Here is a 26,493-nt window from a genome sequence, read left to right as displayed (position 1 = left end):
GTGCAACGCCAAATGAGTACGAACACTGACTTTTTGCACAAGCCAATCGAAGAAATGAGGTAAAAGATGGGCTCTGAACTCTCACAGAATGCAAGTCAGGCAAAGGAAAATGACAAACTACGCGCTACATGCACTGCACTGAAAAAAAAGCAGCAGAACTTGAAAGGCGACTCACATATTCGGAGCAGTACTCGCGAAACGCTAATCTGGAAATACAGGGTGTTGAGAAAGAAAAAAATGGAGACCTTGCTATTATTTTGTCTGATATAGACACTGCAATTCATGAGCCAATCAGTTAATCTGACATTGAGTGTTGTCACTGTGTTGCAACTCGCAACCTGGATAAAACAAACATTGTCGTTCAGTTTAAATCCAGAGCTAAATGCGACGCCACCTTGAAAAAAAGCAAAGAAAACAGGAATGAAAAAAAGAGACCTACGATTAGAATCTACGTGCCCCGTTTACATGAACGAACATTTGTGCCCAGTGCTAAAGAGGCTGCTTCGCATGGCCCTGAAAAGGAAATATGAACATAACTGGAATTCTGTGTGAACCAGCAATGGAAAAATCTATTCAAGAGAAAATGATACCTCTGATGCTGTGCAAATATTGGAAGAATGGGATCTTGCTAGGATTATGTCTGCTGTTTCTAACGCTACTGGTAATACTCACTAAAAATTGCCATGGCATATCACTAGTTCATCTTACTGCATCATTTACAGTTACAACCTAACTCCAGCATTTCCATTCTGCACTTCAATTCTTGATCTGCAGCCAATAAACAAGAAATTATTGGTAATTTTTTAAATCTGCTTTATTTCAAGTTCGATACCATTATGCTAACCAAAACATGGTATCATGACAGCAGTGCTTGGCTGTATATTGATGGCTATGCTGATTGCGTTTTAAATCGGACTGATAGGCGAGGAAGGGTTGCAGCAATCTATGTTGCGTCGGGATGGAAATGTGAAGTATTAGAATTTTGTAAAACAACAGATGACTATGAAATTTTAATGCTTAAACATTGCTCCAATATAATTTCAGTTGTATATCACCTGCCGAATGGAAATATTTTTGGCTTTCTGAATTTCTTTGATAATTTACTGGAATATGTTGCTGCTAAGGAATTTCGGCATGTCTGCAGGGGAGACACTAACATCAATTTTCTTGAAAATAGTGCTGCCACACTGTATTTTACTAACAGACTTAGCTGTGCGAGATTTGTCAACCTAATTAGCACACCAACTCGTATTATGTTGTCTTCGTCTACATGTCTTGACATTCTTACCACGAATATTGACACTGTCATAGAGCATACCGAAACAGTGACGTCGGACGTCAGTGATCATTGTCCTGTGTTTATGACGTATCGTATCAATGTGGAAAAGGTCGTTCTGAGTCAAATGTGTTTGCTATACAAAATATAACTGATAGAAATATGGATCTTTTTAAACGCAGCGTTTGCAATTATGAATGGTCTTTCCCATACGAATTAAGTGATGTAAATGTCACATATTTCAAGTGTATTTCTGTGTTTCTACAAATCTAGAGGACACATTTCCCTTTTAAAAAGATTAAGCAAACCAAAAAGATAAGAAAACCCTGGATTACACTGGAACTTCTTAAAATGATAAAACACAAAGATAAACTATACCATAGATTTCTTACTACATGCTCGCCTGAAACACTGACACTGTTTAAAAAGCACAGAAACAAACTAAATACGGAACTTAGACGCGCTAAGAATGCTTATCATGAGCGTCTGTTTGCAGACATCACTAGTAAACATCCCGATACCTTGTGGAGCATTATCAATAAGGTTCTTGGCTGCAAAAAGCGTTCTACCTCACCAGACAAGACAATCTACAATAAAAATGAAATCTCAAGTTTAGTGCTTTGCAGACCATTTCAATAAGTACTTTGCAAGTACAACCGTGCCACAGCAAACTCGGCCTGATACGTCATTATTCCTTTCCGTTTCGAACAGTTTATTTTTAAATCCCACCAGTGAATCTGAGGTATTTAGCACTTTTATTAACCTTAAGATAGTGAAGCTCTTGACATTGATGATATCCAAATAAAACCTATAAAGTATGTTTTAGAATACATCACTCCAGCTTTAATGCATACCTTTAATCTAGCTTTACAGTCTCGGGTGTTACCAGAAAAAACGAAAATGGGTAATGTAATTGTAATTTTTAAAGGAGTAACAGAAATGATGCGTCAAATTACAGACCTATCTGAATCATTCCAGTGTTTTCCAAAGATTTAGAAAAGATTATTTTTTTCTCGCACATCAAATTTTTTCGACAGATAAAACATTCTATCTAGTGCTCAATTCGGCTTTCGTAAAGACAGGTCAACAGAAACTGCTTTGCTCACACTCAAGTAACATGTACTAAAAAACATAGAAAGAAATCTCTTCATATTGGCACTATTCATTGATTTCAGCAAGGCATTCAACTGTATAAATCATAAAATTTTGCAATGGAAATTATCACAGAATGGCATTAAAGGTACTCTATTAACATTATTTGAGTCTTACCTTACTGATCGAAAACAATCAGTATGGATAAAACAAGAGAAGTCAAGTTTTCTTCCTTTGCTAAATGGCGTGCCACAAGGGAACGTATTAGGTCCTATGCTTTTTAACCTCTACGTTAATGACATTACTAATATCGATACAACTGCAAAAATGTATTGTGTATGCCGATGACCCTACTCTTCTTATTTCTGGTCCAAATTCATAAGAATTAATGGAAAAATGTAATTATCTACTCACTAAGCTATCTAAGAAGATAGATGGTGAGGTCCACAGGCTGGAAGGTGGTCGTTGAGAAGAGATGTGCTAGAGGACGGGCCACGATCTAGGCGGCGGTCACCCAGGAAGCTTGGTCGGTAATACCGACGATTTCAGCAGTGATATGAAATGTGGCTGACGTGACAGCAAGAAAAACAGATTGGTCAATTGTCTGGCATTGTCCACTTGTGAACCAAGGAGCGGAAGCAGCAGCAATGATTGGGACAGTGTAGTGTTCAGTGTGAGGACCAGAAGCGCACATGGGCTGAGGTGCATGACAGGTGGCTTGTGGAATGCCCATATTCGCAGCTTCTTGACGGACGACAACTTGAATGCGAGATATTGTCACCAAATGGTCGTGAGCAGGTGTCTGATAAGCAGCTGGAGCCATGGCTTCGAGCTCCTGGCGAACAATCCTGGTTAGGTTGATAGGCGTCGAGAACAGCGGGGGCATCACGGGATCTTTGCAGGAGGATGTCGCAGCCATGTTCGGGAGACTGGTAAAGCAGTGAGTAATGCGCCTGCTTTTTGCTTGTTCAAACCGACGGCATTCTGTTATGATGGAGTCAATCATGCTGCAGTGCTTGCACACGAGTATGTTGAACGCATTGACAGCTATGCCTTTCAACACGTGGCCAACCTTGTCAGCCTCTGGCATGTCTTTGTCAATGCGTGGCACAAAGCTAGCACGTCTTGGATATATGCGATGTATGATTTCGTCAATGTCTGAGCTCTGGCCGCGAGTTCATGCCGGGCTGTCATTTGTCGTACGACCGATCAGCCAAACAATTTTGTGCATCTTCTTCTTGCATACGTCCCAACTTCTCAGTTCTTCTTCGTGCGTGTTAAACTACATGCGAGCTGTGCCCCGTAGGTAAAAAATTATGTTGGCAAGCATTAGCGTCTCATCCCACCTGTGCTGGTTGCTGACGCGCTCATACAATAGGAGCCAATCGTCAATGTCATAGTTGTCCGTACCACAAAATGTGTTTTGGTTGAGGGGATGCGAAAGGACCACGGTTGCTGGAGCCGCGGGGGCAGGTTGCGATGATGGCGTACTGTCTTCAACCATGGAGGTGGGAAAAACGTGGCGTCCACTTTGAAGATCCAAAGCCGGTAGAAATAGAGCCCCCAACGTCCCCCAAAGATATGTTATAGGGAGCATTTACTCAACAGTAAACGGCTTGCACTTGGCTAGTCAAGACTGCACAGAGCACACAGGTTTTAGCAGGTCTTTCACTCCGACCGGAACGACTCTGACCCAGCCCCACTACAACATCTTTGTATTCGCCACTGTTCATGACAATATTCATAGCAATTGTCTATAGATAGGTTAATGTTCATGTTGACACAAATTGCAATTTGATTGAACCGGCATAGATGGACTCACAATGGTTTCCATAGCAGATATAAAAGTGTTTGCACATGAACTGCAAGATAGACCATTCCTTTTATTACACTGCAATCAAGGTTAACAAAGAGCGTTTTAGCACTTAGTTTAGTACACTACTGCAACATGTAATACTTCCTTTGTGTTGAAATGACATAATGCAACCTGGATTATGCATATTAACTGAGTGTATCCCGTGAAGAACTCGTGATTTTTTTCTGTTTTACATATGAGGATTTTCCCATCTTATACACGAGTGAATTTCCATGCCTTTTCTTTAGGAGAAGTGCCTTGTCCAGCAGTATCATGTCTGCTGCGCAAAGACGGTCATAAATAAAACCGGAGTGTTGTCCTTGAAATCTAAAAAAGACGCATTTAATCTCTGCTTTTTGGCTGCTTTGAGAATCTTGCTTCTGACTTCTGATGAGAGAAGAATCATGCCACAATATTCTGCTTTGCATTGTTTTTGATAAACATGTGAGAGATGTCCTTGATGCTTGGTTCCTGAATTTCAGTGCATAAGAAGCAGTGATTGAGGATGTGGCTGAATGTAAACTTTCACCTATGGTCTTGGGGGTAACTTTGATCTCAAGGTTATACTTATGGCTGTTCTGATGCACATCTACCAATTTTTCATTTGCTGCTTTTAATTCATTGAAGCAGCAAAGACTGTGTTTTTATGCGTTGCATATTGCAATCACTCAGTTCAGCCCTTGGGCGCGGCCGGGCAGCCACCATTGAGGGTATGAGCCATTGTTCATTGCTGCGCGTCTCATATGTGGGTCTATTCTCTTTTAAGTTTGCTATGTTTGTTATTAAGTTGCTTCTATTTTTATGCGTTGCATATTGCAATCACTCAGTTCAGCCCTTGGGCGCGGCCGGGCAGCCACCACCATTGACCTTTAGCGCAACCACGTGATGTGACGTTACGACAGCTGGAGGAAAAGCTGGGCCCCAACTCGCGCAATATGCAACGCATTCTTGGCTTAACCAAGCTAAGCCTGGCCATTTTTGGTTTTCTGTTCTTAGCTGATACATCTGCAACTTCTTGCCTAACTTCTGCCATTCCTGCTGTCAATACTGAAAACTTTACATCGCTAAAATCTATTCCCCATCTCACAGCTTCTATCTCAGATTCAGTGGCTCAAATTAGGTCTTTCTTCATATCGGAAAGCTTATATCAAACCAGGCAGACAATTCTATTAGAGCTTTACGCAATTCTTCACAGTAAAACATGGTTTATCACCCACACTAGCGGCTATCGTTCCGAGCAATCCAGCAGCTACCCTACCATCCTAATGGAAAAGTAGGCTAGATTGTCATAATGTACCAGCATAAAACAAACAAGCATTTATTTGCTGCCTCAGCTTGCAGCTGTCCAAATCACTTGCTATGCCCCCTTCTTCCATCATAGCACATTTGCCGCCGCCTTTTTAATTGTCTTAATTGTTTTAAACTTTTCCTTGCCTTTTTAGTTATACACCAAACAGCAGTGACCACTTGGTGATGCAGAGCATCTACAATGTCTGTGTCTTTCTCATTTAACAAATCTCTCTCCCAGATGACACCTTGCATACCATTTGGACTGCAGTGCAGCATAAAAGTCACTATTTGTTCAGCAATTACATTCAGTTTCTGGAGATCTTAACTTTGCCTCTTCGACTGTACTTCCATCAGCATGTCCCCCATTGCCAGTTTCTTGGTTTCGAGCTCGGGAGTGACAGCACTCTTAATGCATCATGCTACGGCAAGGACAAATTTCGTGGTGACTGGCACTTTGTTACGGTTGAATGAACAAGAAATTTTGCAAAGTATTGTGTGTTCCTTCAAAAGTCATTCTTAATAGAGCTGAAATTCGGTCAGGTTGGTTATTCACGATTGTCAAATAACACCGCAAAAAAAACAAGGGACTAACATAGAAGCTGTGTATGTCTCTTCTATGTTCGCCCCCCCCCCCCCCCCCCCATTTCTTAATGTGCTGATATTTGACAATTTTAACTCTCAGTGTTGGCATGCAGTGCCTAGGCAAAGGGAGGGAAATTTCGCGAGTGCCACTAAATGGCACAGCATGTCCTGAGGGATGCACAAGTGGGGATCTCAGCTGCCATACACAGCTCACACTTAAGAGGAAGCTTTAGCTTGGGTGCTCCTATCTAAATACATGTAAAAGAAGAATTCGTTTTTCTAGGCAACCACTGCACCAAATTTGGCAAGGTTTGTTGCATTTAAAAGAAAAGCTTTATATCTAGTGACTGTTGGTATCGAAATTTTGATTTGGGTGATCAATTTTTTTATTAAAAATTGGCAAACATCGTGAATTTTCAGAAAACGAAACTATGAAGTTTACAACCTCGTAACTCAGCAATTAAAACTGATATCACAATTCTGTGAACTTCATCTCACAGTACATCTAAAGCGGACAAAATTGTTACCATGAATTTCAAAAATTTAGTAATGTGTAACTACAGCTTTCGCAGAACTCTTGTACACAACGTAACAAATTAACATAATATATAAATTGATACATTGAATTCGCTCGCTTTGAATAATCTAATGGATGCCATTTACATAACCGTGATATCTGTTCCTGATGCAGAGCTATTAAGTTGTAAACTTAGTGCTTCTATCTTTTTCAAACTTGTGAATTTTTGAAAATATTTTTAACAAAATTCAGGCCATAAATCGAAATTCCACTTCAACAGTCACTAGAATTTACCTTTCTCTCTCAAATGCAACTAATTTCATTAAAAACAGTTCAGGGACTATCTCAGAAAAGCGTTTCTGCATTTTACATGTACTGTTTTAATAGGCCGCGTCGGAGTTGGGGCCGAGCTAAAGCTTCCTCTTAATGCATTTTGATGGTGGCTCTTGACAAGTCACCCATCTATGACCTTCCACCACCATATTACACGTATACCACCACTTGAATGCTAATATCGCTTTAATTACAATAAGCATTCTGAAAGAATGGGCTCTGTCTGAAATTTTTATGGATGCGTACAGATTCGAGAACCTTAACCACCTTGAGAACATGGTTTTCAAATTTAGGAACTTTCAATTTTCTCAGAGAACTGCAAAGACATTGTACTAGAAAAAAAAAGTCATACAAGTGACTTCGGAACCACCACAACCATAGCTGAACAATAGTAGGAATTAGAAAAGCACACAGATTACAACATTTACAAAATAAATTAAATTCCCAATAGGAATCTGTTGTAACAAATGCTTTAAATGGCAATAATAAATGAACTTGCAAGTGTGTCACTCAATGTCTCTTAAAGCATTAAACACAATAAAATCAGAACTGACCTCGTAATAAATGGTTAAGTGCTTAATTGCTGCAAATAAGCGCTTATATGAAAGTGTGATAAGTAACCATGTCATAAGTTGCATGATGGTGTAACTGTCACTTCCTTAATTAACAAGCACAGCGAGTCAGTGACGTTAACACCCTCCACTATGATACATGTGCTCCCTGTCTATCTTGGCATGAGTGCAGGACTGATTGTCATAGAAAGACAACAAACAGCTGTAATATAATAACAAAGAAAGCTAAAAAAAGAGTTCCGCCTACTTAGACACAACAGAACTATGAGCCTAACAGAAAAAGACCACATATAATTGTGCACCAAACAACGCTACCGTAGGCACCAGTCACAGAGATGCAGCAAAACTAACAAAGATACAGCCACTAACAAAAAGTAAAGTCAGACACTCTAACCATGACACTTAGCTCGCGTGCGAATACAACATTAGCCATCTACCAGTGACATAATAAGGGGAAAAAAAGTTTTCTCAACACAACTTCCCACCTTCCCAGGCCAGAATCAAGACAGAAGACTATTAGCGTAACCTTTGTCAAAAAAAGAACAACAATACAGTCGCAGTGTGAATGATGGTAGCTGAATACGAGAAAGCTTGGTTTATTGATATCATTCAAGGCAACAATGAGGAAAATGAGCGCCTTCCTTACTCTTAGCTGCTTTCCAGCACCCAAAATTCTGCCTCTCTCCAATGCAGATTCGTGTTGACTTGCTTTGCACTCTTTCGCCAGAAGCCAATAAAACTCATGCTCCTACTGGCACAACTCATTTTGAGAAGACTGTATGTCCAAATTTCTGGCATTAAGTAAAGGAATATCCCAAGGTTATGGCTGCAGTTATGTGCTGAAAATTCATCAAAAGAAACATCCCTGCAGCATTCAATACAACTAGCCTCAGCTATGTCTTAACAAGATGAAACAACCTTCTAATTCAGAATCTGTTCATTTCCACCATGTGCATCTACATGAACCGTAACATATAGGGTGCTTTTCTTTGTTTAGCTGCACCAAATTCTTTAAAATTGCCTGACAGATAGCATATTTGTAATCCTTGGTCTAAATTACTCGATGAGGCGGCCATTACTTCTATGAGAAATCAAAGCCCTTAATTGAACAGTTAACATAACTATACCAATTAATGTTTAAATCAATTAGTTCAAGGCACAAATATTAATCGAAACATTGCAGCTAGTGAGTATGCAAGGCATATCAACTCAAAACAAATTCTGAGGGCGGCACCGGTTTGGTAAATATGCCGTCAAACTTGTGGTAAAAATTCACCGTTGCTCCACTTACTTTTTCAACAAAATGCTGTGCTATGCATTGAAGTACCAAAGTAAATAGAACCAATGCATTTTATTGAAAATTTCGAAAATTAATGTCTCAAAACTGGCACAGTCTCGAAAATTTGTTCCAAGTCATGTGCCTTGCATACTCACTAACTACAATTAGCAGATTGAAATATGAATCATATGTAATTAAATAAAAATTAAATTAGTGTATATGTTAATCATTTCTCACATTAAAGTAAATGCTGCCTCATCAAGTCATTATGTTATCTGCCACAGGCAATTTTTAAACATGAAGTGCAGCTAAAAAAAGCACCCTGTACTACACTGTATCATGGTGTTGTCTGAAAATGTTTAACCTCAGCTCAGATTTCTGGGTTCCGCTGCATCTTGACATAATGGAAGAACTTGCAAGATTATGCTGGAACATTCTGCAATGTCACTTGGTTGTTCTACAATGCACTAAGAGCATACAATAATACTTCTGCATACTTATACACTTGAATGCCATGCAGCATACTGTACACACATATAGATTCCCAATTCAGACTTTATTTAAAACATAAAAGTACACCTTCATGGCTGGTGACCTGCTTGGTGGTATAAGAGTGCTGTGTCTTCAAATGTGTATTCAAGTGAGTGGTTTGGCACAAAGGATTCAAAGCAGATTATGCAGAGGTGTGGTCACTCTCCTGTGTGAATATGCAAGTTTTCCTTGAGGTTGTAAGTTATGGCACACTTGACTGGTCAGTTAGGAATGCTACATGGGAATGCCAAAAAGGTCATGTAGGATAGTCATCAGCTTTACTGTATGAATAAGAATGCTCCAGTAGCAATGATGAAGCCATATTTAACTACTAAACCCATAGATCTATAGCTGTCTTACATGACCAGTCGAATGTGTTGTTACAAAAAAGCTCTGAGAGCAAAACTAGAATTGAAATCCCCACTTCTCATGGTCGCACATGCTTACAGAGCAGGCTTTAACATGCAAAGGTCTGAGGGCAAAGTCTCACTGAAACGGTCCATCGCATGTCTGGATGTACAGGGTGGATGTACAGGGTGGATGTACAAGGTGGACTTTTGCAAGAAGTGCTGGCGGCACAAAGGCGTACTGAAATGGCAGCTAGCCTGTGTGGGTGTGCAGGTGTTTCTTCAGATTACCCTTCAGTGAGAAGCTATGCAGGCAGAAAGGGCATTGAAATGGCCTTTTGCCTGTGTGGATGTGCAGGTGTGACTTCAGATTTACCTTTTGTGAGAAGCTTTGAGGGCATAAAGGGCACTGGAATGGCCGCTCGCCTGTGTGGGTACGCAGGTGTCGCTTCAGGTCGGACCTATAGGGGAAGCTACGACGGCACAAATGGCATTCAACTGACCGCTTGCCTGCATGGACCCTGGTGTGTGCTTTCAGACTAGACACATTGTCAGTCTCATAGTCACAGGAGTTACAGCGATGGAAGCACCCTTGATGTGACATCTCACCATCCGCAGTTGCTGGACAGCTGGAAGGCATCAATACTGCACAAATAAAACAAGACAGGTTTACTGAATAATGCTTTTCATTTGAAACATGAATAATTATAAAGTGCCAAAGAAATAAAAAAACATAGATACTAATAGTAAAGATCAGCAATTTTTTCATTCAAGAAGTCTAGAGGGTAATTACTTATCTGATCAGAGCACGGCTAGTTGGCGATCTTTTATTTGACAAATGTATTTATATCTAATTGCCCAATGACCACGTTTGTAAAATTCACACATTTTCGCTAAGAAAAATATATCACATTGTAAAAAACTGTAAAGTAAGAGGATTTGGGCAGTAGTATTAGTGCAAAGTGCTGCTGTAGTCAAATGTGGCAGCCTGAATCTTCAGCAATATCTTCACAGGGCAGTTAGTAAAATAATGCTACAGAAGAGGCTGAGCTCAGTGAGCACATGAGGAAGAGGCAGCAGTGTCTTGTCTCAAGCTTGTATTCACCACATTGTGTGCTGTGGTGGACTATCACATACAATTACAATAAATATATTCAAACTTCTTCCTTTCCTGTGACAATGTTTTGATGACATAAGCAATATTTTACACTTCAAGGCTGCATACTTAATGACATCGCAATAAAAAAAAATGTAAGTTACCGTCAGCTGTAAAAAAATGTTTGAAAGTCACAAATGGCCCAACAGAAGCCATTGGTAATGGGTTTGATCTTTAAACCAGGAGAATTTGTTTTTTTCACTATAAAGTTTTATATCTGAGAAATTTAAAGTGCAATGCAAGAACATGTACTCTGCTGCAAGAAGCGCAAGCCCCAAAGTACAAAAAAAAGAAAAGGTTCCTGGCACAAGCATGTACACATGATGTCTCCCGTTTACATTGTATATGCAAGAGCAACTTCTTTTTAATGCAGATTGCAATACGACACACAGTTCCACATTTGAAGAGAAGCACACTTGCTCAATGCAGGTATTTATTTTCTCAGCAATTTCGTGCATAACACTTGGTGAATTAAATTTCTATGGGCAGCACACGTGCTCAAAGTGGCACCTGTTCGTTGCATCACAATTTCTTGCGAAGCATAAAAAACATGAATAACTATAATAAACAGATACATAAAAAAATACACAATGAAGAAAATGATGGTTCTAACTTTATAAAAAGCTGAACCAGATTATAGCACTGCACGGGCCTGATTTTTCGGCCTAGCCCAGCTTTAGCTGTTAAAACACAGCTCTTCTGCACTAAAAAATACAATAAATAAAGAATTGCAATTAAAGAAACAAAATAGGTAAATGAAAAGAAAAAAAAGGAATCAGCACACAAATTATTTGCTGTAATAATATATAAATATGCTGTATATATATATATAATGTTTTTATATAAACATGCATTATAAAAAACCAGAATATCAGACCATATGCAATTCTGTACAACAGAAAGTTGAATAACAACTGCCTTAATCCGCAATTACTGCTTGAGTGCTGAGGCTGAAGGAACAAGGCAGTGCCTCTTTTAAAGGCACCAAAGAAAACAAGCTGTAAGAAAGAAAAAATGACAGAATTAAAAAAACAGCAAGCAGAATAACAGCCTAATTTTCAGTGAATCCATTTCTTTCGAGCAGTTGTACAATTACCATTTATTGGTAGTAATAAATGAACTTTCAAGTGTGGTCATTCTGCTTCTCTTCGAGCGCCAAACACAATAAAATGCTAATGACAGCAAGGCTATATGGTACAAGTGGAAAAATTAATATATCAACAAGAATTAACAAGGCAGAAGCATTCATTAAACACTGTCATTTATGTGCTGAAACAGACTTAGTGAATTGGACCCATAATGAAAGTTAAATGCTCAATTATGATAAAGGAAGGCTTACATGCAAAGATAATGAAAAGGCTGAAATGGAACAATAATGTGGGAAAAAGGCCTCCCAAGGAAGTGAGCATTCTAGAAATTAGAGGGCACAAACACATGAGCTACGTTCTGTTGCAAACCTACCATTTAATGCACATACCTCAGAACTATTTGTTAAACATAATGTTATTAAATTAAACATGCTATATGAATACCCTTTATTACTTTCCTTTTAATCTGATATTGTATAAAATTGCAGTTGTATACACAGTGAAGCTAACTTGAAACTAAATCCTTCTTTGCACCTTAACAGACATTCAGAACAATGGTATGTAGGCACAGCCGTGCACAAACTATGGCATTAAGTTATTACTTGCCAAAGACATTAAATAAATTCAAGATTTCTTGTGAAAATGTTTGCACACTCTCTAACACTTCTGTTTTAAGCATGCTTTTAAAACTGTTCACAGTTAAATTACACTTTTTGTAGAATATGTTTTATGTGGATATCATGTTTTTTGTTTTTTTATTTGACACCGACGTTGAAATTTATTTTTCTTTTACTGCCATGCTGCCTTAGTGAACCGGGGACGTGGGGCTAGTCATGCTGTTTTTAATGCAGCTTTTATTCCCTCGTCCCAACCACTTATGTGAAACTCCATGCATGTGGTAAATAAATGAACTTGAGCCTAGCAGAAAAAAAAATTACATTATATTGTGCACATGCAAAAAAAAAAGAAAATTGACTACTGAATGGACCAGTTGCAAAGATGCAGGAAAATTCACTATATACAGCCGCTAACAAAAAGTCACATTGCACAAATTCTAAAGATTGTAGGTAGTGGGGGCTCTGTAAAATGGAATCACACCATGGAGAAGAAAGTCAGCAAGATCTGTAGCACAGCTGGTCTGAAATGCATGAGTAATAGCCTACACTATTTTTTTGCTGCGTTTCTGACAAGAACAGGAAGAATGAAAAAGAACACAACCAATAGTATGAAGGTGTAGAACCCTTGTGTGCTTTCACATTATCAGTAATGCCTCCACACTATCAATTGCATTGTTCCTTCTCATTTGTTCTGTTCCAGTCAAAAACATTGTGCAAGAAAATTATGAACATTAACTAGCCCCGTCCATTGCTTTTCTGCGAGTAATTGTGTAATGAGTAGTATAAGCTGTCGTGATAGTGACCCATTTGTTCATCGAGGCCCATATTAAGAGAGGGTCAAGCAAGCAGGTTGAGGCTGATGTGGAAGGGCTCTATAGGAATGTCAATGCGCTGAAGAAGGCCAGTGGGAGGCATTGGTGGCCTCATGTCTCATTGGCACAGTTCACAATTGCCACCATACTTCTGCACGGAATAAAGCCCAGGCCAAAAGAAATAACACCGAAAGCGGTCATAATTAGGTACATGTTACACCAAAAAGCAATGCAGTGGATATGTTATGAAGCTGCTGGAGGACAGTGGAGCGCAGGCTCTCAGGGTCACTGGCGAGAACACTGTGGTGTTCTAAAGTTCCACTGTACACAGTAAACCTCTGGAGCTGTGTGTCATGAGGCCTCAGAGGTGAGATGGTCTATTATGGTATTTTAGGCAGGATCCCAGTGCTGTTCATCATCACTGAAATGAAGGAAGTCTGTTATCGACAGAGCATAGGCATCGTTGTTGATGTCGCTCAGGTCAGGTGGGTCGGCAGGATATCTGGACAAGCATGCTGATGCAGGTGCCCAGACTTATACATTACATAAAACAAGTACTGCTTTAAACACTAAGCCCACCGTTCAAGGCAGCTTCTAGGGTCCTCCAAAGAGAAAAGCTAGTAGAGCATGTAGCGGTTCGTCACTACCGAAAATGAACAGCCAAGCAGGTATGGAGAAAAGTTGGCAATTGCTCAGACAAAGGCAATGCATTCGTGCTTGGCAATCAAGCAGTTGCACTCCTGGGGAGGATACCCGCCGTGGTTGCTCAGTGGCTATGGTGTTAGGCTGCTGAGCACGAGGTCGCGGGATCGAATCCTGGCTACGGCGGCCGCATTTCGATGGGGGCGAAATGCGAAAATACCCGTGTACTGAGATTTAGGTGCACGTTAAAGAACCCCAGGTGGTCAAAATTTCCGGAGTCTCCCACTACGGCGTGCCTCATAATCAGAAAGTGGTTTTGGCACGTAAAACCCCATATATTATTTATTATTATTACTCCTGGGGAGAACAGCAGATCATATGCTATCATGCAGTCTTGACCATGCCAGCACTGTCCAAGGACAGCATTCATTCTCTGGCTGCTGGTATCTGTGGGAATTATTGTAGGACCCCATGGGTCAAAGTGCACCAATATAAGAAAACTTGTGGAAAGTTTGGCAAATGGGTGCTTGATATCCGCCAAATTTAGCATGAAGTGACAAAAGTAGGAACACATGCCAATGAAAAAGCAGATGTCTTTAGCACGGGAGGGCACAGGGTTTAGGTGAGGTGCTGGCATTGTGAACAAGGTGACCAAGCAAAGTTATCTTGCAGCAACGAAAGTGGCATCCAGACAACTTTAGCTGGAAACTGGCACTGCATACACGTGCAGAATTGGTGACATGTGATGAAAATACCTGGCAGACGTAGTTGAAAAAATAATGACGTCGTCAAAATAACATGACCAGTTGCAGGAATTTTCCGAGGCTGCCACAAGTGTAATTCAGGAAGAATCTTTCTGAGAACTGAGAGATGAGACTGGCCCATTATCTGGCTGCTTCCACAAATATGGTTTCTGCGCTCACGTTGCCTAGCGTTACACTGGTGCCACTTAAAGCATGAGAAAGAGACCTAAACACCAGTTTTCGTTCTTTGCAGTTTTCCATTAATACACATATCTATTCTGGGCATATCCTGAATGAGCCCAAGTATTTGTTGGATAACAGTTCGAGTATGTCTAGCGACCGCAGTCACTTCTTGTGGCAAGACATTTGTTGCGGGACAAATGTAACTTTTGGTAAAAAATTATGCCCAATTCGTGTTCTGGTTTTACAGGAAGTGGCGTACTTTAGTACTCAAGTGCCAGTACTGGCAGGATTCTAGATTTGTAGACGTATAGTATTTTCTGGACAGAACAGCGAGCCCTTTTGTAGCACCAAGCTTTCTAATTTATTAATGGTCATATCTGCTTGCTGTTCACATATTGACAGGTGACAGAATTGCATGGAAACTGAACACAGTCGACATATAAAGAGCCCAACACACACCAAGAAAATTTCAATGCCATGCTGCCACATTGTACGATTGGCTTTCTGTAGGTTGAAGGCTAAAAGGCAGTTTTGTTTTTACACACAAAGTACTTGTATTTGTGTTTTCAGGTATTCAGGTAAAAATCGCAGCTGCAGCGCTGGGTGCATGTGAAATGGCAATGCGATGTTCGCATTTGCGGAAATCGTAGCTGCGAAAAACGCAATGCAAAATCGCACCATGTGAACCGGGCTTAATGATAGGAATGAGAACACGCATTTATGTACCGCAAGTCTGCACACCGTACCGACAGCGACTACACGCAGTTCCGAGCGTGTGATAAAATCCATGCTGCAGAGCGACAGCGATCACGGCGCGGCGGTTCTTGAGCGCGCGCCGGCTGTCGCACATTATTCGGGAACCATGCAGCGATGCACTTCTTCAGGCCACTGATACTGCGCCTAGAGCCGTCGCGTTCGCTACTCCTATACGCTACAATCAGCAATTTGTAAAACCAAGTTCATCTCTCTCTCTCTCGCTCGCAGATAACGCGGGCGGCTAGCAGTATAGCGCACTCAGCAAATATCTGACATCTCTACATGCTGCGCCACTGGGCACCGTCGTCAAACGTTACCGAAACCTCGAAGCATCCACAAATTTTATATCTTTCCTTGTGTCCTTTGCAGACTTGCCGATCAACCTTGGGCTAAGGCAACGCTTCATGCAAGCCCCCCTTTCGCCGGCGATTTGTTTCCGCAATCTTTCACGACTAATCAGTGCGGTAGTGCGGTCTGGTCAAGTCGGTGCCGATTTACGACCTCTTATTTCTGCGGGCTGCCATTACTACAGGCGATGGCGATGGGACTAGCTGGCGCTGATTTATTGATGATGATGATTACCTTGACATCTTTGGCACACACCATGGGACACACCCACTCACGGGGCTTTGCCAAGAGTCGGGCAGATTTTACATGTGTGCCAAAAGCTTTAGCTCGGGGCCTCCTATCTAAGTACATGGGAGATGACAAATCGGTTTGTTACATTAAAAAAAAAGGTAAGAATATTTTGATCATGCTTATAACTCTATTACTCCGCAATGAAAAATTATATCAATTAATCTCAAGCGGACAAAATTGATATGTTATACCTGGCTTTCAAATAGACCACTCAATTCTGAGTTGAACTTTTGCAAAACCCTTGTAAACATGGTAACAAATCCACGTAGTATATAAACTGACATATTAAATTTATTCGCTTTGCATGCTCTAATGGATGGATTTGACAAAAGTGCGATACGTGTTCTAGGTGTAGAAGTACGAATTTGTAAGCTTCGTGCTTCTATGTCTCTTCAAACGTAGCAATTTCTGAAAATTCATTTGAAAGAAATTCAGGCCCTAAATCAAGATTCCGCTTCCAACAGTCACTAGAATCTAACCTTCCCTCTCAAATGCAAAAAAATTCATTAAAATCGGTCCATTGGTTATCTCAGGAAAGCATTTCTGCGTTTTACATGTATTTGAATACGCAGCATGCCGGAGTTGGATCCGAGCTAAAGCTTCCTCTTAAGTGAATAAATTAAGAAATCCATAATTTTCCATAATCCATAATCCATATATATATATATATATATATATATATATATATATATATATATATATATATATATACTGCATAACCTTTTTGCATAATCAAAAAGGAACTATTTGGTATGCTCGAAAATTCAAAGCTAATCAAATATTTTTGTAACAGCTGAATGTTAAGTCTCATTATTACTGCTCTTTGTTTGCTAGACAAAATATAGCAAACCATCACAAGTGATATGGCAAAGGTATATTGAAGCAATGCGGAAACAGAATTAGTAATGTAAGCTTTGCTTTCGGTTTCATGGTGCAAGCCTACATGACGTGTGATTTTTGTTTGCAGTCTGTCATTTAGTGTTTCTGGCAGTCCAGCCATGTCGTAGTTTCATCTTATGCTACAACCTGCAATGTTTTCCTTGCAATGGACCCTTTTATATGTGTCTGCGGAACACAGGTTCTTCAGCAGCTTTTCTTTTCTTTTTCTTATTCGACATCCTCTGATCTTTCTTTGGCAACCGACTGTTTCGCATTTCTGGAAAGCTACCAATACAGCAGCCATTATATCATGGAAAGCTTGCTTGAAACCAGGCTTCAATGTTGTTGAGGGGATATTCATGCAGTTTTAAAACAAAGCTATCTTTGCCTCTTCCTTCGACTTTTCCACTACTGCTTCTGCGTCTTCTGCTGTGGCTGCTGCTGTCCAGTTGTTCATAGTGTGTGTATGCATGACAGAAGCAAGTCAAAAAGGAAAAGCGATGGGAAACTTGTTTTCACCCCACTCCATAGAATGTGCACAATGCCCTCTGGAGCTCCCTGGGTGTCGCCACATTAGCTTTTTGACAGCTGTAATTACCCATGTCGCCCCTCAGAGGCATTGCAGAAACTGCAGCGCTTCCCTTTCTACTAACTTGGGAGTCCTGAGGGGACGTAGAGAGAACTGTAGAGGGAGGAGAAGAGGCGGTTCCCATACAAGGGAAGGGGGGAAAGGTGACGTGAGAAGGCAAGGAAACTCTACTACTATACGGTTGCAGTAGACAGCGGTTGCAGGGAAACTGGATAAGCTTAAGTTCAAGGTATGGTACAGTACATTGCTGCTATTTCTGAAAAAAAAAAAACACCATGCAAATATGTCAAGTGGACAAACTAGACAGAGCGTGCAGAAGCAGAGCTGCATTAAGTTTTAAAGCGCACTAACACGGTCAAGATTACAGAAATGGTCGACCGTCAAATCAACACTTTTGTGCCTGCCACGGTAGCTTTGGAGCCATGGCGTTGCTAGAGGTCGCAGATTTGATCTCAAACACGGCAGCTGCATTTTACAGGGGCGAAACAGAAGAACGCACATGCACTTAGATTTTGGGACACGTTAAAGAACATCACAGTGTCAAAATTAATCCGGAGTTTGCTATTACAGCGTGCCTCATAATTTGATTGTGGTTTTGGCACCTAAAGCGCTGTAATCAATTCAAGTTTAATACTTCTGTTATGGTGGAGTGTGCCATGTGAGGCAATGACAATGCTCAATCCTCTCAGAGGTTATGAAATACGGCACACAACGCCTCAAGCAAACACTTCTCCCTGTGTGTTATGGGTACTATGCAGACAAACAGCAGTGGTGGACGCAAGGTTATGGTTAACATCAACTCACCACTCTAGTTTTAGACTAAATGTTGAAGAAATTAAGCTTTAGCTGTCAACATCACCACTAATTATCGTCAATCAATGCATCCAGCACAGAAAGCTTCACTTACATCGATTTCCACAGTGCGTGGGATCTGCATAATTTTTTTCTAATGACAATTAGACATTTTGTGTTTAAACTGATCCTTTGTCCCTTATAGAGTGTTGTCTTTCTTTCAGTAATCAGTGCAAAGCACGACACCCAGCAATACCGAAATAAATATTCCTGCTTAAATACAAATGCATCTGCATTTGACAATGCGTATTCCATTACTTGCTATTCGTATTCAATTCTCATTTGAAAAAGTTTATATTTGCCCATTTCTAGATATAAAGTGTTTGAGTACTTGCTTCAGAAATATTTAGCAAAGGCCGCACTTCAACCGTACATGTTTAACTTTGCATGTTTACCCCATTTTCAACAAATTTGATATCAGTGGCTGTTCTAGTTTTTGTAGGATGGAAGATACAAATCAGTACAATTCATAAAGTATCATTACAAAGCTCTATAAAGAGTCCTTGCATAAGCAACTTACTGCAAAGGCCACAACTGACTCATACACTTTGCATTTTTTCCATACATAACCTATAACCTTCTTCTAATTTTCACCAAACGTAAACAAGGTACCTCATTAAGTTCCCCGAGAATGCTGGGGAACTTACAACATAACTTGAAAAACCCATAAAAACACGAAGAAAAAGAGCATTCAGTGATTATTTGATACATTCATATTTAGCAGAAATAGACTTTCTCTACACATTACAAGTGACACAGTCACTTGCAATGTGTTACATTTACATTTTTACCAAATGTACACAGTGTCATCTAAACTTCTCCTAAGACTAGAAAACATTGTGGATAATGTCCCCATTTTCTGGAATGTCAACTTTGAGACATGTTGACTTCATTTAGGAGGTCAGAAAACTTTCATGGTACATAAAATATGTTTCCAACACTCTGGAACACATGCATGCATTTTTGACAAAAGCTGTAATTACCCTATATCATTCAAACTAACTGTACATCATCCACAACATGCTCCATATTTTATCCAAATATAAAAATCGCTTCTTTAGTTGCCCAAGGAGACTGGGGCAATATTACATGCGCCATGTATAATGCATGAAAATAAGTAAAAGAAGAGTATTCAGCAATTTTTGTTAACCTTATATTTGAACTACAAACTTCAATCTTTCTGTGCACATACCCCATTACATAGTCCTCATTCTCATCAAATAAATATTGCTCTCATGTTCTTCTAGGGCAGAGGGGATACTTTCAAAGTATTTCATATACTGCCTCTGTACACGCAGAAAAATGAGGATTTAGCAGTATTCATTTATTTACAAATTAACACAGGCATTTCAAAGTTTGCCTGCACACCAGCTCTGACATACCTCAAGCACCATTTAAATATCCAGTTAACGTTAAATTAAATTGTGGCATTTTACATGCTAAAACTCAACCTGATTATGAGACACGCTGCAATGGCAGACTTCAGATTAATTTTGACCACGTGGGCTTATTTCATATGCATGCTATGCACGGCACATGAGAGTTTTTCATTTTCACCCACATCGAAATGCAGCCACCACAGCCAGGATTGAATCTGTCATCTCAAGCTCAGCAACACAACGCCCCAGCCACTCAAGTACCATAGCAGGCATCTAAATATCCAGGTGGTGAATAATCTAGCTCACCCAAGACACTGAGAACAAATAATGTTCGCAACAGCTACTCGTTGCACCTTGCAGATTTAAAAAATTTCACGCACTATGTATATCATTATAGACATCACTGCATGCTTCAGTCAAAATGCAACTTCATATGAATATTACTAGAGAAAGATACCACACCAGACGGTGCATAACTGCCAGTGACATAGTTGCACATGTGAATTTTGAGCAAAGTTGGAATGAAATAAGCATGCATCTAAACATATGGCTCAAGATTTAAATTCCAGATGAATAACTGTTGTAAAAACTGCACTGGCACAATACAGCACAAGGCAACGGCACAATAAAGAAACTTCCAATTGCCATAACTGGATTTGTCTTGGAGCATACATGAAAAGATGTCAATAACACTGAAAGAAGAAAAAAGTGAGAGATCAACTTTATTTCCAAACAATGCAAAGAATATTACATGCTATAAGTGGTAGTGTTCAAGGATGCTGTCACTAAATACAGAAACTAATGCAATTTGCTCTTGTATATACATATTAACTGAATTACTAATGACGGTTATACAGTCAATTGCAGCAAATAAATGTTTGTATACAAGAAGAGTATGAACAAGGCTCAAACAGAATGATAACAAAAAGATATCTGAGAATAAACTTTTGCATTATAACCAAGTGGCAAGTAATACATGAGCCTAACTGAAAGAAAATCACAACATATCACATGGCAAACAATAATACCGAAGGCACAAGTCTCGCAGGTGCAGGAAAATTTACAAAGGTATAGGCACTAACAGAAGTGAACCCACATCTTTTCAAAATTCTACATAAAGCAGATGCGCATGCAGCGGTCTCCATTACCAGCGACATAAATGCAAGCAGAGAAAGACAGGGACAAAAGCGTTGTCAACAATGAACTTCTCAGGCTAGCATCAAGGCTGGACACTAAATGTGTAGCCTTGTTCAATAGAGACAAAGCCGCTGACTGAACCATGGCAGCTGAATGAGACAAGGCTTATTCGCCTCCTGCTGAACTGATGTCACTCAAAGTGTTGTGGAAGAATATGAACAAAAGTCACTCGTCTTTCAAGCTTTCAAGAATGAAAAAATTACTCGGGACAAAGCGATGCTTATGCTCCTATTAGCCTAATTTCTTTTGACAAAGGCTGCACATAATATTCCTTATGTAATAGTGCACAGCTTGAAACAACAAAATGTCTACATGCTACCACAATATCTGCATGTGTGGAAAGAAAAAATGCAGAGAACAAGATAACATGACATACAAACTCAGTACCAGCTCAAGAGCAGCAGTCTCACAGAAGCACCTGGGTGATTCCTCGAGAGATCGGACATGCATGTCCATTCGATATTTTTGTGTTGTCTGGTTTTTTTATATGTCATGTAGGAATATTCAAACTGCATGCAACCAAAAATTTTATTCCCGGAAGGTGTTCCCAGCAAACCAAAAAAATATTTGGAGGCGGTGGCGCGAGCGTCCCCCTATGCTTACCATAATATTTTCTTATTACACGGTCGAATGAAATGCAAACTAAAAAAATCATGTTGAAAAACCTTTCTGCTCATTTTAATACGCTTCACAGTAAATTTGTTCCCCGCATTTTTTATGCTGTCTACAAAAAATAAATGTAAAGAAATTCCAAACATGGCCCATAGCAGTAGCAGGGCTAGCAGAGCGCAGCACGAAGAAGAATTAATTGTCAACTCGAATATGGCAAATCAGTTCTGTGGAATTCTTCCAGGTGGAGGAAGGTTCATGACAGGAATAATTGACATCTGCATGTATGTAGCACAAAGCTACAAAGAAAATCCATGTGGGTTTCCTTTGTAGCTTCGTGCTACAAACGGATGGATGTCAATTTTTTTTTTCATGATGGAACTTGTTATTCAATATCCCTTTCATCTACTATATCTGCCTGAAAGCATAGTAACCTACTTTGACATGGTATCATGGTGCCTTCTGATCATGTGTCTCGTCAGGTTAGGGTTTCGCGTAAATGACATGAAGCAAACAGCGCAGCGGTATGGTCGCTCACCTGTATGGATGCGCAGGTGTTGAACCAAATGGGCCTTTTGCGAAAACCTGAGAGGACAAGAAGGGCACTGAAATGGCCTCTCGCCTGAGTGAATGCGAAGGTGATTCTTCAGTTTGCACAGCTGCGTGAATTTTTGAGGGCACAAATGACATTCATATGGACGCTCGTCTGTGTGAAGCCTCTTGTGTACTTTCAGATCACGCAGTCTTTCAGTCTTATAGTCACAGGAACGACAGCGATGGACGTGTGCCTGCTGCAACTTCTCACCCTCTGCAGTTTCTAGACAGGTGGAATGCCTCAATGCTGCAAAAGTAAGACAGGTTATTAGAGTAAAACTTTTCATTTCAAACAAAACTGCACTTAAATAATGCCAACAAAATGAGAGAACATGGTTGCTAGTGCTAATGATGAGCTGCTTCTTTATTCATGAAGTTTTGACAATGAATTCAGGTGAGACTGAACAAAGCATGTCTGGCTAAACATTTTCATTTGCTCAATATCATTTTGTGTGAGTCTTCAACATTGAATGGCAAGGCTTCAGAAATCTGAACATTTATGTACCAATAAAATTTTTTTTCATTGAACAAAATTGTAAATTGAGAGTAAATGGTGTGTTGTGTTAGGAACTGCTGCCACTACAGCCAAATATGATAGCCCATACATTTAGTAATATATTTTGATTACAACCTAGATACCTGAACATAGAAGTATACATGTAATGCCTTATGTAATGCCTTCGGGCCCTTAAGGTTGAGTAAATGAAATGAAATGAAATAAATGAAACATGTAGTAAAGTGCAACAAAAAATGTATGCTACTGTCACTAATCAGTTACTTAGAATATACATACATATGTGTGTTACATCATAATTTGTTAAAATTATCCCTTTATAATTGTCAAAATCATTTGAAGCCTGAAGGACAAAGTCTAGGCATATCCATGTGCTAACCATCATTCCCATGCTGGCTGAACTGCCATGCATGCAGCTCACACAGACACTGGCGCCATAGTTCACCCTAGTAATTTTTATGGGAAACACTGCGCACTGCAGGATGAAGGCTTCTCCCAGAGAACTCCAATTACCCCTGTCCTGTGCTAGCCAATTCCAAGTTGTGCCTGCAAATTTCCTAACTTTGTCACACCACCTAATTCTCTTCTGTACTCATCTGCGCTTCCCTTCCCTTGGCATCCATTCTGTAACTCTAACAGATCACCAGTTATCTGCCCAACACATTACATGGCCTGCCCAGCTCCACTGCTTCCTCTTAATGTCAACTAGAATATTTCACTGTCCCTTAACCCCTTAAGTGCTGATTTGCACTCTCTAGTGCCGATGCAAATTTACCTTGTCACGCACTTTTTTCAAATTTTTCAAACTGTTTGTTTCATTCCTGGTATAATATTTTTTAGAAAATGTTCAGTTCTAAAGAAATATGCATTTCTCACAATATTTTTCAAATTCGTTAACGTTCTGCGTAACATTTTTGTTTAATGGCTTTTTATGCAGTTCTTAGCTTAATCTAAGTTTCGATGTTAACCTGCTTTATGCGCCCCATACATTAGTAAATGCCAATAGAATGGAATGGTTGTACATTTTTATTTTTATGGGTAGTGGTAAGCTGCCAGTCATTATAGACAATTTTCGATTTTTCGGACTTCCTAGGGGCCGTGAAAACGCCCAAGTCGGGCATTCAGAAAAAAAATTAATGCATGCCTTTTACTGCCCCAATGACTCAAATCGCCACAGGCAAGTCCAAAATGGCTCTGACGGCCTACCAGTACACTTATTAGTACTATCGGTGCTCGATCGTACTGCGACAGGAGACGGCGGGTTCATGCGTGTATATTTAAGGAATACATGGTGTGTCCCGTAACAATTGCTCTTTGCCATTCTTGATATGCTTTACCGCAATACTTTGCATATGCTTCACCGTTTACCATTTCTGTATTGAGGGGAAGCTGACTATCGAAAACCGGCACTGTGCAACGCATTGCACTTTCCGAGCTTGGTAGCACTTGTGCACTTTTATGTACCAGAATGCCATGCAGGTAGCTGCACATGTAGACATGTAAGATTTCTTGATCCAATTCTGTTTAATTCGTCAGGTGCACTTACATGGCTAGCAACATACTCTGCTGTGGTATTGTGGTTCCATGTTTTCATGCTTAAATTTACTCAAGTGGCCTGAACTGCCGTCCCTTAAGACCACTCTTGCGTGAAAACCTCTGATGGCAGTAGTGGCAAATGAAGTGGCTTCTTACCCATGTGTTTACGCTTGTGTATGATGAGAGTGGACAGCTTGGCAGTTGCATACTCGCAACAGTCACAATGGTTGAGACAACTCTCCTGCAACTCCTCTTGTAACTCCTCGTGCAACTCCTCGTGTAACTCCTTGGGCAACTCCTCTTTCAACTCCTCCTGCAATTCCTCCTGCTTGACTGTTGCTGGGAATTCGTGGTACCTCCCTGTGACAGAAGTATAAAAAGTAATTGGCTTAGCCAACTGTGCATCATTTTGTTAAAAAAAAAGTGAAGAAAAAGCCTACACAATTCTATAAGGCTCACTCTGAATCTATGACAAATTAGGAAGATTTACAGACGTATCAAGAAAATGAAATTTCTGTTTGCTAGAAGCATGGATGATAAGAAGACATAGCTGATGTGATATTCTTCTGTTAAGTCACACTGGTTAAATTGAGATACCAAGATGAAGTAACATTTGGCTCTCACTGCACAGTAAACTTGTGCAGCACCACAGTCAGTGCTATTCATCTGCTTCCTTTAAATTAGTCTACCTGCACTCCTCCTCTATGCCTTGCCTTGCTTAGTTTACTTAAGATTGGCAAGCACTTTTTTTTTTCTTTCTAAAGCATTGGCTTTTAACATATTTAAAATAGCCTTCCATTTTGGTATTACAAATACGCCTGTAATCAAATGCGTTTCTTCATCTTTTCCGTGTTCATTTTCACCCCTGCATGAGGCCCTTCATCATGGGCGCATGCACAAATCACAAAACACAGCAGAGATGTCAAACACAGAGACATCATTTTTGTATACACTGTCCCCATAAGGAGCAAGGAAAGCAAGCTGGTTTCACTAGACTCCTCAAATATCTCCTATAACAAGAACAATGGGTATCAATAAAAATGGATATCTTCTGGCATGCACGAGATAGTCTAGAAAGAACAGATGCTCCAGTACAGTCCTGACCAAGAGTCCCATTCAGGTCTCCAGGTGGTCAGATTACATGCGGTAGCTAAGGTTTCAGTTTTTGCATGTGAAGTGGCTTTGAGGGCAGATGTTTTATGGAGAATGTCTGCTACTGTAGCAACTCACAACATAAGATCAGCAAGCAACATGTGGCTAATTTTTGGGATTTATGGATGCAGAAACGTATGTATTAATTTCACTGTTCAGGGATTCTGGTAGTGGAGATTGGTGCAAGTGCATTTAGAGAAGCATCTTTTTCAGAATTGAAAGAACAGGGCTGGCACATTCTGTATGTGCTTGTGCAGTAACAGTTTGTTCAGTGCTGACATCGTGGTATGCTTCAGTAAAAATGCAATTTCATACACATATTACTAGAGAAATATACCCCACCAGTGCCGTAGTTGAGCAAATGAATCTCATCACATAGCTCAAAATTTAAATTGCTGATAAATATACATCATAACAACTGGAATGAATGGCAATAATAAATTAACTTACAAGTGCCATCATTAGACTCGTCCTGGAGCAAAAAGAATAAAATGGTAATGATACAGAAAGGGGAGGGTGAGAGAGAGAGAATAAGTTTGTTTAAAAGCAATTACAAAAAGGATTAAATGCTATAACTGCAATCAATAAGATAAAAACAAGAATTAACAATGCATTCATTAAGCACAGAGTCTTATTCCTAATGGTGACTAAACATTCAACTGCTGTAAAGAAATGCTTATACACAAGAAGAGTATGAAAGAGCTCAAACAGAATAATAATGAAATAACTATGAGAACAAAAGTTACGTATGTACTAAGCACTAGAAGCGAAAAATACATGAGGCCAACAGGAAAAGATTATGTCACATTGCACCAAACAAATCATGTACCAAACAATGAGAACAGTATAAGCCCCTCAGACACAGAAAAATTTACAAAGTTA

At 39.9% G+C, this 26,493-nt stretch overlaps 1 protein-coding gene across 1 annotated transcript in view; it reads right to left on the bottom strand.

Moving 5' to 3' along the window:
* LOC139052460 (zinc finger protein 678-like) overlaps nucleotides 1–26,493 on the bottom strand; it is a 69,464-nt gene that overhangs the window by 26,597 nt on the left and 16,374 nt on the right. The window contains exons 6-9 of the mRNA XM_070529580.1: nucleotides 24,616–24,819; nucleotides 22,254–22,656; nucleotides 10,284–10,319; nucleotides 3,150–3,297 (exon numbers count right to left, since the gene is read on the bottom strand). Of these exons, the coding sequence (XP_070385681.1) occupies nucleotides 3,150–3,297; nucleotides 10,284–10,319; nucleotides 22,254–22,656; nucleotides 24,616–24,819 (791 nt within the window). The remainder of the gene's footprint in view (nucleotides 1–3,149; nucleotides 3,298–10,283; nucleotides 10,320–22,253; nucleotides 22,657–24,615; nucleotides 24,820–26,493) is intronic.

Source organism: Dermacentor albipictus, unplaced genomic scaffold (genome assembly GCF_038994185.2).
Source record: "Dermacentor albipictus isolate Rhodes 1998 colony unplaced genomic scaffold, USDA_Dalb.pri_finalv2 scaffold_23, whole genome shotgun sequence".
Taxonomy (NCBI): Eukaryota; Metazoa; Arthropoda; class Arachnida; order Ixodida; family Ixodidae; genus Dermacentor; species Dermacentor albipictus.
This window is presented reverse-complemented; position numbering and strand designations above follow the sequence as displayed.